Source organism: Cynocephalus volans, chromosome 8 (genome assembly GCF_027409185.1).
Source record: "Cynocephalus volans isolate mCynVol1 chromosome 8, mCynVol1.pri, whole genome shotgun sequence".
Taxonomy (NCBI): domain Eukaryota; kingdom Metazoa; phylum Chordata; class Mammalia; order Dermoptera; family Cynocephalidae; genus Cynocephalus; species Cynocephalus volans.
The window spans coordinates 138,104,952-138,118,437 of NC_084467.1; the positions used below are offsets into that span (position 1 = coordinate 138,104,952).

Consider the following 13,486-nt stretch of genomic DNA (forward strand, 5'->3'; position numbering starts at 1 on the left):
TTTCTTCTTTTTACAATTTTACCTCTTGGGCAAGCAATTGCTGATGAATTCTGGCCTTTATATTCTAGTCCATAGTTAGCAAATGGGATTCATCTCTCATGTACACTGTGATTGTTGGGTAGTACATACTTGGAGTACTGTACTGAGAAGAACTTTGAGGCCACATCTAAGCTAGAAAATTGATTGGCAATGTCTGCCATAGGTGTAGGATAGGAAGTAGCAGCCCCTGGGCCACACAGTTATGATCAGATATGCATTGTTGGTGTAGATCAAGGTAAGATGCCACTCTACAATTTCTAATGACTACTCGACCATTCTCCTCCAGAGTCATGTCTTTCTCCTAATCTTTTTTCCCTTTTCCTGGTATAGCGTGTTTCTCTACTTTTTTCCCCTTCCTGTTCTCCTTTTCCACTGTGTAGACCTTAGACCTACCAATGGCTTCAATATGATCTACCCATGGCATGTGGGATTAGAGAGGTGACTAAGCCCTGCTTACAACAAGGTTTTGTTTTTCTCTGAGTTCTGGGGAGCTGAAAAGAAACACCCTACTCTAATTCTTATATGTGGTTTCCCTAGAATAACCCTGAAACTTAAACATTTTTAATTATTTTTCTCTCTTCTCTGGTGGCTTGATCCCTCAGGGATCTATCCTGTACTACAAATGATGTTACATATGAATCTTTGTGTGTTTTTCTACATGTGGTAGAAAATGCAACTGGTGGGGGTTGGGGGCTTGTGAGAAGTTATGAGTATGTTTACAAAGAAGCAAGTTGAGTAGATTATACCAAATACCACAAACCCAAACCTCTCCTGCTTCTTTTCTGTTAAGCAAGACTTTGATCTTTTTTTAAGCAACTTCACCCAGGAATAAGGAAGAATTTTTGATGAAACATCAAGCTTTTTATTTCCTACCCAGTCATTCACTTCTTTGGGAGCTTCAGGCCAAGTGTCCACTCCCTTTAGATACTATTTTTGATCAACACACCTTTCCTGCTGGCCACATATTGCAAGTTTGAGGTTATTAATTATCCCTTGCTAAGCTGTATTTCTTAGCAATTTGGTTCCATTTTTCTTTTCTGTTTCTATTTTATTTTGACTCTAGATTGCTAAGTACAAAGGATTATTGACCTGGTTGGGAAAATACCGGTTACCTTTCTTCTGTAAAACAAACTTGTGTTTCCATTACATTCTCTGTCAGGAGTTCATCAGTTTCATTAAGTCCCCAGAAGGAGGTAAGCATGGGGGTGTGTGTATGTATGTAGAAATATGGGAAGCCACATTTTATAATGATCTTATGCCTGTCAGTCTTACAATAAGTTACAAACCCTGGCTGCAATTGTAGGTATGCTGTGGCCAAGCCCGTGTTGCGGCAATAGGTAAAATCTTAGGCCGAAAAAATTGGTACCTAGAGCAATAAGCAGGAATCAGATGAGCTGGGCTATCTATCTCACCGTATTCAAAAACAAGACAGTTAATGGTGGCCATGGAATGTGATAAAATTGCCTAAAGTATATCCAGAATCAAAAAAATCTCACCACCTTCATCACTAACATCTAGCTTAAGCCATCATCCTTTTTCACCTGGGTACTGAAATAATCTTTTACTTAGTCACTTTGCTTCTACTCTTTTTTTTTTTTTATTGAATCAAAATTGATTATACATATTTTGGGGGTTCAACATTGAGATATGTTGATCAAATCAATATTACTAGCATATATATTGTTACAAATCATAATTATTCTTTATGCCCCTTGTCTGATCTCTCCCCGTCCCCTTCTCACTCCCCCCTCCTCCCTCTAATTACCCTAGATTTCTTCTCTCCTTCTGAAAGAATAATGGTTCCTCTGTTGATTTGTTGCCTAGATGATCTGTCCAATACTGAGATGTATGATCAGGTCCCCCAATGTTATCATAGAACAGATGCTTCTGTCATGGGCTTTGTGGAGAGAGACATCCTCTTCTTTTCTCTATCTCTGCTGGTGACTTTCCTTGTATCAATGCACTCCAGTGGCTGGTGGACCATCTGCATGGTGGTTGTGGCATCCAGCTGCTTTCACAGCAGCCGCGGTTATTGTGGTGGCTGTGGTGGGCCACCCACATGGAGGTAATGTTTTTGGCATGCTTCTTGGTGCTGGTGCTGTGCCTGGTTGTGGGGAGTGTTTGGTCCCTGGCTCCAAGCTTTGGGTCCCCGGGTGGGCCCCAGGGCACTGGCGTAGTGTGCCTGGTAGTGGGAGGGGAGTCTGGCCCCCAGATCCATGTCTAGGATCCCTGAGTGAACCCCAAGGCACTGGTGTAGTGTGCTTGGCTGGGGGAGTGGGTTCTGGTCCCTGGCTCCATACCCCAAGGCCCCAGGCAGGGCCTTGAGCACTGGCAGTGCACCTGGTTTGGGTGGGGGATCTGGTCCCTGGATCCATGCCCCAGGCCCCTGGGCAGCGCCCCAAGGCACTGGCAGTGTGTCTGGTTGTGGGGGATGTCGTCTGGTCCCTTTCTCTATGCCTCAGGTCCCCAGGTGGGCTTCGAGGTGCTGGCATGGTGTGCCTGGTTGTAGGAGGGGGGTCCGGTCCCTGGTTCCATGCCCCGAGCCTCCAGGTGGGGTCCCGAGGTGCTGGCAGTGCACCTGGTTTCGGCAGGTGCACACCTAGTAACAGATCATCAAAATATATGAAGGAAAATTGGATAGAACTAAAGGGAGAAATAGACAATTCTACAAGAAAACTGGAGACTTCAATATTCCACTCTTACTAGTGACTAGAGCAATGAGACAGAAGATAAATAAGAAAATAGAGGACTAAAACAACACAATAAAACAACAATTTTAAAAGACATACAGAACACTCTGCCCACTAACAACAGCATACACGTTCTTTTCAAGTACACACGGCACATTTTCCAGGATAGACAATATTAGGCCATAAATTAAGTTTCAATAAATTTTAAAAGATATTATACAAAGTATTTTCTCTGACTACAACTGGATGAAGTTAGAAATAAGTAACAGAAGTAAAACTAAAAAATTTACGAAATTGTGGAAATTAAAGAACATACTCTTAAACAACAAATGAATCAACAGAGAACTCACAAAGGAAATTAGAAAATATTCAGAGATGAGTGAAAATGAAAACACAACATATCATAACTTATGGGATGGAGTGAAGCAGTGCTAAGGAGAAAATTTATATCTATAAATGCTTACATTAAAAAAGAAAGACCTGGGGGTTTTCGGTTAAGATGGCAGAATAGATGGTCCCCAGTGTCACTCTCTCCCACAAATCAACCAGTTTGCAACTATTGAAAAGCAACGACAGCCAAGCTGGGGCCACTAGATTTCAGCGGGAGAAGAAAAGAGACCTGTGGAGTTCAAGAAGGCAGGAGAAGCCATGTTGAGAGAAAGGATTGCTCCTACCATTTCACATCCTGGTCACTTCAAGGCTGGAGCTGGAGTGAGCAGCCACAGACAACTGAAAAAAGGAGCCACTCAGAGGCCAGTGAGTCATCACAAGGGAACAGCACACAGCCTGTCCCATGGGAAGTGTTTAGAGTATGGGCGGTGAGGGAGATGGGCCCAGTGGCAGAACCCTGGGGCATAGCAGGGACAGCTGATCTTCCCTCCAATCAGCACAGGCCCACTCTGTGTAGAATGATCAGGAATATAGAACTGTGTGGGGTGCAGTTTGCTGAGAAGTCTCAGGCCCAGGCCAGAGTTTCTACACAATCCAGTTGTACTGAATCTCACACATCCCAGAAGTACCTATAAAGTCAACCATAAAAAGCTTTCCCCAGGGAATCAGCAGCAAAGCAGCAATTTAGCTTAACCACAGGGCTCAAGTGCTGGTCCCACAGGAAGTTCCCCTATTTTAGAAGTAAACAAAGGACAACAAATTAGTTCCTGTGCAGAGTTTAAGTGGTAGGAACAGCAAATAGCTCAACACAGAACTGAAAGAAAAATCAAAATACCCACAGAGACAAAGTTTGATATTAGCAAGTAAAAGTCTCACATCACCAAAGAACACCTATAAAACCTAGAAGGACTGGAATCCCTTTGGGCTCCCAAGCCAGGGACCAGGAAGGGCCAGGGGCTGCAGCCATGCCCCGCAACATCAGCAAACAGCCCAGCAATGACTACCGGGCCACTGCAGGAAGCACCCCAGGCTCCCAAGTCAGGGCAGGGGGGACCTCAGGCCTCAGCCATGCTCCTCCAACACCGACAACCAGACCAGTGACAACCACTGAGCTGCCACAAGAAGCATCCTGACTCCTGAGCCGGGTTGGTGGGGGCCCGAGGACCTTGGCCACACACCCCTGACACCACAACCAACTCAGTGACAACCACCAAGCCACTGCAGGAAGCAGCCCAATTCTTAAGCCAGGGTGGTGGGGGACTGAGGGCCTTGGCCATGCCCCTTTGACACTCGCAACCAGCTTAGTGATGATGACTGAACTACTGCTGGAAGCCCCTGGGTCTCCTAAGCTGGGGTGATGGGGGGCTGTGGGCTTCAGCCACACACCCCTGACATCTGCACCCAGCCCAGGAATGACCAAGCCACCACTGGAAGCCCCCCGGTCTTGCATGCAGGAATGAGGAGAGTGCCACAGGCCTCAATCATGCCCCTCCTCCTTCCTCCTTCTCCCACCCTATTGCCTACCCCCTTCTGTGTCCCCCTCTCCCCAACTGCTCTGCAACAACATCTTAGAATGTAAAAAAAAAAATTAATAAATAAACTTTTAAAAATAATTAACAATAAGAAAAGATCTGAAATAAGTAACTCAACTTTACAACTTAAGAAACTAGGAAAAGAAAAACAAACTAAACCCAAAGCTAGAAGCAGGAAAGAAATAGTTAAGATTAGAGCACATATCAACAAAATAGAGAATAAACAATAGAAAAAAATCAGTAAAGCCAAAAGTTGGTTTCTTGAAAAGATCAACAAAATAAATAAGCCTCCAGCTAGAAAGGATAAGAAAAAAGAGAGAAGACTAAATAATCACTAAAATAACTACAAATTACTAAAACCAAAATGAAAATGGTGGCATTACTACTGATTCTATAGAAATAAAAAGGATTATGAGAATACTATGACCAATTGTACACCAATAAATTGGTTAGCCTAAATGAAATGAATGAATTCTGAGAAACAGAATACTTACCAATACTGAATCAAGAAGAAATAGAAAATTTGAATAGACCTGTAACTTGTAAAGGGATTGAATCAGTAATCAAAAATCTCCTAGAAAAGAAAAGTCCTGAATATGATGGCTTCACTGGCAAATTCCACCAAACATTTAAAGAATTAGCGCCAATCCTTCTCAAACTTTTCCAGAAAATTGAAGAGGAGGGAACACTTTCAAACTCATTCTATGAGGCCAGGATTACCCTAATACCAAAGCCAGATAAAGATACTACAAGAAAAGAAGACTACTGATCAATATCTATGATGAATGTTGATGAAAAAATTTGCAACCAAATATTAGAAAAACCAAAGTTAGCATCATATTAAAAGGATTATATACCATGACTGAATGGGATTTATTCCTGGAATGCAAGGATGATTCAACACACAAAACTGAACAATGTAATATACCACATTAACAAAATGAAGGAAAAACCAATACGATCATCTTAATAGATGCAGAAAATGCATTTGACAAAATTCAACACCCTTTTATGATAAAAACACTCAACAAACTAGAAGTAGAAGTAAACTACCTCAACATAATAAAAGTCATATACGAAAAACACACAGTGAACATCATGGTCAACGGTGAAATACTGAAAACTTTCTTCTAAGATCAGGAACAAGGCAAGAATATCCACTTTCACTGCTTCAATTCAACATGGTACTGGAAGATTTTGCCAGAGTAACTGCGGAAAGAAAAGAGAGAGAGAAAAGGAAGGAAGGAAGGAAGACATCCAAATTGGAATGGAAAAAGTAAAATTATCTCTGTTCTCAGATGATATGAACTTTTGTGTAGAAAACTCTAAAGGTTCCACACACACACAAAAACCTATTAGAATGAATAAATGAATTCAGTAGAGATACAAAATCAATGCACACAAATCAGTTGCATTTTATACATTAACAATGAACAACTTGAAAAGGGAATTATAAAAATTCCATTTACAATAGCATCAGAAAGAATAAAATACTTAGGAGTTAACTTAACCAAGGAGGTAAAAGACTTGCACAATAAAAACTAAAAAACATTACTGAAAGAAATTGAAGAAGACATAAATAAATGGGAAGACCTCCCAGTTCATGGATGGGAAGACTTAATGTTGTTAAGATGTCAATACTGCCCAAAGCGATCTACAGATTCACACAATCCCTATCAAAATCCTAATAACATCTTTTGCAGAAACACAAAAGTCAATATTAAAATTCATATAGAGTCTCAAGGGAACCCAAATAGCCATAGAAATTTTAAAAAAGAGCAAAGCTGGAAGGCTCACACTTCCTAATTTCAACACTTACTATAATGCTATAGTAATCAAAAGAGTATTGTACTGGCATATGGACAGACATATAGACTAAGGGAGTAGAAAGAAAAGCCCAATAATGAACCTTCACTTATGTGGTCAAATGATTTTTGGCAAGGGTGCCAAGACCATTCAATGGAGAAAAAACCATCTTTTCAACAAATGGTGCTGGGAAAACCGTACATCTACATGCAAAAGAATGAAGGTGGACCCTTACATAATGCCCTACACAAAAATTAACCAAAAATGGATCAAAGGCCTAAATGTAAGAACTAAAACTATAACACTCATCAGAAAATGTATAGAAAAATCTACACAACATTGGATTTGACAGTGATTTCTTGGATATAACACCAAACGCAGAGGCAATAAAAGAAAATTGAACTTTATGAAGATTTTTTAAATGTGTGCATCTAAAGATACTTTCAATAGTAAAAAGGCAGCTCACAAAATGGAAGAACACATTTGGAAATCATATATCTGGTAAAGGACTGATATCCAGAATATATAGAGAATTCATAAAACTCAACAATAAAAAACCAATTCAAAAATGGGCAAAAATCTTGAATAGACATTTCTCCAAAAAGGAGTACAAATGACCAATAGCACATGAAAAGGTGCTCAACATCACTAATCATTAGGGCAATTTAAATCAAAGCTACAATGTGATACTACCTCACTCCCATTAAGATGTCTATCAAAAATAATAAATGTTGGTGAGGATGTAAAGAAATGGGAACCCTTGCAAACTGAAGGTGGGAATGTAAAATAGTACAGCCACTGTGGAAAACAGTATGGCAGTTCCTCAAAAATTAAAAATAGAATTACCATATGATCCAGTAGTTTAACTTTTGAATGTATGCTCAAAATAATTGAAGGCAGGGTCTCAAGGAGATATTTGTACACCCATGTTCATAGCAGCATTATTCACAATAGCTCAAATCTGGAAGCAACTCAAGTATCCATCAACAGATGAATGGATAAGCAAAGTGTGGTATTCAAATACGATGGAATATTATACAGTCTGAAGAAGGAAATTCCAACATATGCTACAAAGTGGGTGAAAGCTGAGGACATTAAACTAAGTGAAATAAGCAGTCACAAAAAGACAAACACTGTATGATTTCATTTATATGAGGTACTTAGTCAAAATCACAGAGACAGGAAGTAGAATGGTGGTTGCCAGGGGCTGGGAGGAGGGAAGAATAGGAGTTATTGTTTAATGGACATAGAGTTTCAGTTTTACAAGATGAATAAATTTTGGAGATGGATGTTGGTAGACATTAGATGGTGGTAGGAGATGGTTGCACAACATTATGAATGTATTTAATGCCACTGAACTGTTCACTTAAAAATAGTGAAGATGTTAAATTTTATGTTGTGTGCATTTTAACAGAATAAAAAAAATTGGGAAAAACTGTAATTCAGATCATGTCACTCCTCTGTTCACTGCCCATCCCCATCTGCATCCCCACCAACACCACCACTGGCTCCTGTCTCAGAGTGAAATCACACACCCCTATAGTTACCTTCAAGGTCCTAGAGACCTGGCCCCATTTTCTCTCTCACCTCATCTTCTACTGCCCACACCATTTCAGCCACATTGGCTTCCTTGAAGTTTGTAAAACATGCTAGACACATTCCCACTTCAAGGCTTAGCGCTGGCTCTTCTCTCTACCTGGAGTGCTATTCTTCCAGATATCCACATGGCTCCCTCTCCTACCTCCTCAAATCTTTATGCAAAGCTTTCCTCTTCAATGAAGGCTAATCTGATGCCTGTTTAATACTATACCCTATCCACTCGTTCAATCCCAGCCCCTAGCACTCCCAATCTCCTTTACCTGGCTCTACTTTTTCATTTTATTTTTTCTTTAGTGCTTATAACCTTCAACCTTACTAAATAATGTATTTATGATTACTATTTTTCTGTCTCCTTCACAAGAATATAAGCTCCTTGGGGGCAGAGATACTTGTTCTGTTTGCTGATGTATCCCATGTACTTAGAATGGTACCTGGCACTTAGTAGGCATGTAATAAATGTTCACTGAAAGAATGAGTTAATAAAATTTCCATCTAGGTTTCAATCAGTAACTTTTAGCTCACTAACCAGAGGAAACTAAGCATGTTCCACCACATATTTAGCTAAGATTTGGAGCATGCATGGAGTGAAGTGTTGTAAAAAATCACCTGCTATACTCAACTACCCCCTTCAATGCCTATACATAAAGGTTAAAATGCATAATAAGGGCAAAATCACTGTCAGGTGGGGACTGCAGAAGGGAAGGGGCCTTGGTTGGATGGTGTTTTTGAGCTGCGATTGTATGCATGCTGTGGACCCTTTGCATGTCACTTGACACATGTCACCAAATGGCCTGGTGCCTAGCTTCAAAAGCACCACATAATCAGGACCCAACTCACCTAACTGACCACCATTTTTCCTCACTCACACTGAGCGAATGAGGGTCTGCCTGTGTCCAAGGCTGAGAGAGGGGCTGCAGGCAAGAGCTCATTTCTTTCTCTTACTGTGGACTTTTCCTGGCAGCCAAGATGATGAGATGGAAAAAAGCAGACGAGTGGCTACTCCAGAAGTGCATTGGTGGGGTCAGAGGGATGTGGCGCTTCTGTTCCTACCTCAAGGGCAGTGCAGGTATGTTCTTGGAGTTGTTCCTGGGACCTTTGCAAGTTCTTAACAGTTTCCAGGTCACCCCAGAGCCCCAATAGACAGTTATGTGTGTCTATGATGAATATAAAAAATGTTTAATAATGCAGTTTGGAAAAAACATTTGTTTAAAATGATTTTTAAAACATTTGAAAACAGGGGTCCATACCATGAGGGGTCTTTAAAAGGTTCATGGAAAGATTGTATTATCTTTTAATTCCATTTTTCCATGAACTTTTTGAAATACCTTCATATAGGGTAGGATAAAAGCAATCAGCATCCCTTTCTTTCATTCATTCACTCATTTAACAATATTTGTCAAGCATGACTATGTGGCAGCCACTGTGCTGGTAGGTTGGGATACAAGGTGAGCAAGGGCCGTAAGTTTCTGTTTCATAAAGCTGCCCCTATAGCTGGGAGACAGACAAGGAACAAGTAAATATATCCCTGAAGTGAAAGTGGTGGGAACCACTACATCCTGTTCTACGGGGTCCAGTAGTTTCTCGGTGCTGGGTGGCCAACAGCTGGCACTGGCTAACACTCCAGCAGGATTATATTTCTTTCAGGGACAAGCCCTTATTTTAAGAGTGAAATCCTGGGTCTCCAGGGAGCAGGTAGGGGAGAACTGGACAGACTATATCTTTCACTTTGCCATTCAGAATTCGGCCCTGGCAAAGTTGTAAAAGAAGGAATGTGGTCTTTGGCACCTTTTGGTTCCAGCATCCTTCTGCAGCCTGCTCAGGGTCCATGTTCTTTTCCCCTGATCTTCAATTTTTGAATAAAATCCAAATGTCTCATGATCCATCCTCACAGTCTTGTAGTTTTCCATAAAGTGACAGTTTTCTAATAACAACAGTAACAAAAAGGTCACAAAGGATCACTGTCTGTTAAGTCCCTTCTCCCCGTGCCTCCCATCTTCTCCCACATTAGAACTTTTCTGGAGCTGGTGCCTTAACCCAAAGCAGTGAGTAATGGTGATGTCTGATCAAATAGATCAGGCCGGTGGGGGTGGGGACGGGAGTATCAGCTCCTTCCACAGATGCAGCAACCACAGGGGCAAGATTAGGGTGCAGCTCTGTACCTTCCCCTGTCCGATCTGTAGGTGAAGAGTTGGTGGACTTCTGGATCCTTACTGAGAAGATCCTGAGCATAGACGAGCTGGACCTGGAAGTGAGAGACTATTATCTGTCCCTCCTTCTTGTGCTGAAGGCCACCCATCTGCAGGAGGGCTCCAGGGTGGTAACTCTCTGCAACATGAACATCAGTAAGAATTATAATACATAATTGAGGTGAAATCTTTAGAGGATGCAACCAAAAATCAATCCTGTGCCTGATAATCCTCAGTCTCTTACTTTGCAGGCTTTCACCATCTCCATCCTGTATGTCTCAAGGCTGTCAGTGGGAACCGCAACCCCTAACTGGGGAAGGGTAGAAAGAGACCAGGTGTCTTCAGGCTGGTACTTGCCTCTTCCTGAGACATTACCTGCCAGTGAAGGTTGACTGGAAAGAGGGAAGAAGAATTGGGACAGGGTAACTGAAAAACTCCTGTGTCTTCTAAGCCTGCATAACTCTCAGTTTTTAAAAAAGTTGGGATCCTCTAGAACAAACTACAGCCCGCAGACCAAATGGAGTACATGTGGCCTGTGAGCTGAGAATGCTTTTGCATTTTTAAAGGGTTAAAAAAAAAGAAGACTATGTAATAGAAATTGTGTGTAGTTCACAAAGCTTAAAATATTTCCTATGTGGTTCTTCACATAAAATATTTTGCTGACCCCTTTTTTAGAACATCAGATCATCCGTACTGGTTTGTTTGCTTAAGTGAGGAGACATTGCTAACCCCAATACAAATGTGTTCCAGAAGATTTGTTGTTTGAGGTTAGTCATACTCCTCTCTATTCACATAAGTAATTGAGAACTGTTGACATTAAAATCAAGGCTAATAAGGACCCCCTCGAATTATCCAGCCTAAACCCCTTCCTTCAGTCATATCTGACCCTGAGGAATCTCCTTCAGAAGTACATGTCTTTTGTTCTGAATCATTTTTTCTTGTGCTTTTTGCTTTTCATTATAATAGCATTCACTAGTGTAAAAAGTAAACTGAGGAAGCCCATCAAATGGCATCAGTCTATGGGGAAGAAAGAAGGTAATCAGAGAAAAGAGTCACTGTGCACTGGGCAAACCCTAAAAATGTGTCCACTATGTATTTTACCTGTCCACAGCCCAGGATTGCATGAGGAACTAATGAAATTCTCTACACAGACATTGGGAAAAAATTTAAAATGTCTTCACCATCGTCATTATTGCCATTATCACATCATTTTTACACTTTATCTCTCTGTGTTCTTTCCAGAGTCCCTCCTAAACCTCTCCATCTGGCATCCCAACCAGTCAACCACCACAAGGGAGATCCTGAGCCACATGCAAAAAGTGGCTCTGTTCAAACTCCAGAGCTATTGGCTCCCAAACTTTTACATCCACGCCAAGATGGCCATGGCCAAGGAGAAGGCGTGCCATGGTCTGATGCAGGAATATGAGACTCGATTGTGCAGTGTTTGCTACACCCACGCAGGAGGGCTTCCTCTGAACATGAGCATCAAGGGGTGCCACCACTCCCAGAAGCGGTACTCAAGCAGAAAGGCCAGGAGGAAGATGTGGCAATTGACAGATCCCAGCTCTTGGTCTCTGGAAATGGACTGCAAACTAGATACCAACATTATGCCCCCACAGGAGAAGTGTCCTCAGAAGAAGGTGGTTCTACAAATGCCTTCCCTGAAAGTGCCCTCTTCAAAGGAGAGAATAATCAGTTCCCTGGAAAAGGATATTCACTGTGCCTGGAGGTCCAGCATGAATAAGAAAGCCAAGAGCCACCTCCACATGGAAGGCCTCTTTGAGACGAAGTTCTCTGCCCACCTAAGGACTGTCACCCCCTTCTTTAATCAGTGCTCCCAGATGACAATCAAGAAGGCCATCAAGGAAAGCCCCTCCTCCATGTACACCCACTGGGCCTTGAGTGCTGATGCCTGTGCAGGGAGTCCTTTCCGGGAGCACCTGAAGAAGCTGAATTTGAAAGTAGAGACCCAACTCCTGGACCTCTGGCAGGACCTGCACCATTTCCTCAGTGTCCTGATGAGTAATACGAAGAATGGAAATGCCATCTTTCGTTACATGCTTGGTGACAGAATCTGTGAGCTCTACCTGAATGAGCAGATCGGCCCACCCTTACCACTCAAATCCCAAACCATCCAAGGCCTGAAGGAACTGCTACCTTCTGGGGACATGAACCCCTGGATTCCCAAAGCCCAGAAGGAGATCTGCAAGGTAGGCCGTGCCTCACAGAAATGGGTTAGTATCTGGCAGATTAGGTCAAGACTGACCAAAAATCCTGTCTCGTCATCTACGCTGGCTAAATTAACAGTATAATTACCCAAATAAATCTTGACATAAGAGTTCATTTATCTCTAAGGCAAAAGTTTTACAACTTTCCAAGAACCAGCCAAAACTCTGAAGTATAATGGAGGGGGAGTGATCAATACCCATCTTCTGCTCCTTCTTCACTTCGTCCTTATTTTCAGTTTCCCAAACCATAAACCTCAGAGTATTCTACTGAGAGAAGTTTTAAGACACTGTTATAAGCATTAAGTATTGAAAAGCAGGGTTTTTCTCTTCTCTAGTAGCCATCAAGAAAATGGCCAGTTGGAAGGAGTTTATTCTTATCCTGAAACATTAGGTAAAAGTGAGGGAATGTCCTGAATACTCACAGGAGGTGAGGCCCATAGCATGACTATCATATCGTCAAGTGCATGGCAGAAAACAAATGGCAGAGTCAAGTTGAGTAACTGATGAGCACCAAATAAAAGGGTCAACTCGAAAAGGAATGAGAGGAGGAAAGTGAGAAAACCATAGGCACGGTGTAATGCCACAAGGCCAATAAGGGCAGGACACCTTTATCATCCCTAGGCCTCAAGAATTGAGGAGGGGGTGCAGACACTAGAACCTGGTGAGAAAGATCTGTATGGAGTGGGACACTTGGAAGGAGCTGCAATCTTCAGTTGAGGGATGGAGCCAGTCCACAGTGATCTAGCTGAGAAGGACCAGGAGAATAGATACCCCAAGCTCACTCACCTCCTGCTTTCCTATCTCCTGCCAGGACACCTCAGCTGAGGACCCCAATCAGAAGGCAAGGGAGGCTGTTGGTGTGGTTCATATAGGTTAATCTTCTGAGGCATGAGCAGGGTGAAGAAGGATAGAGAATAGATCTGGAGGAGCAAATGCATAAACAGTAAATTATTCAGTGCTCTATAGTGTATTTACCTCATAAAGCACATTCACACATATTGTGTCCTCTATGCTTT

General features: G+C 42.0%; 1 protein-coding gene across 1 annotated transcript in view; it reads left to right on the plus strand.

Annotated features, from left to right (window-relative positions):
* The window catches only part of RGSL1 (regulator of G protein signaling like 1), a 72,275-nt gene that overhangs the window by 11,236 nt on the left and 47,553 nt on the right, over nt 1–13,486 (plus strand). Inside the window, 3 exon segments of the mRNA XM_063106818.1 lie at nt 1,103–1,232; nt 10,237–10,398; nt 11,485–12,452. Coding sequence (XP_062962888.1) covers nt 1,103–1,232; nt 10,237–10,398; nt 11,485–12,452 — 1,260 coding nt within the window.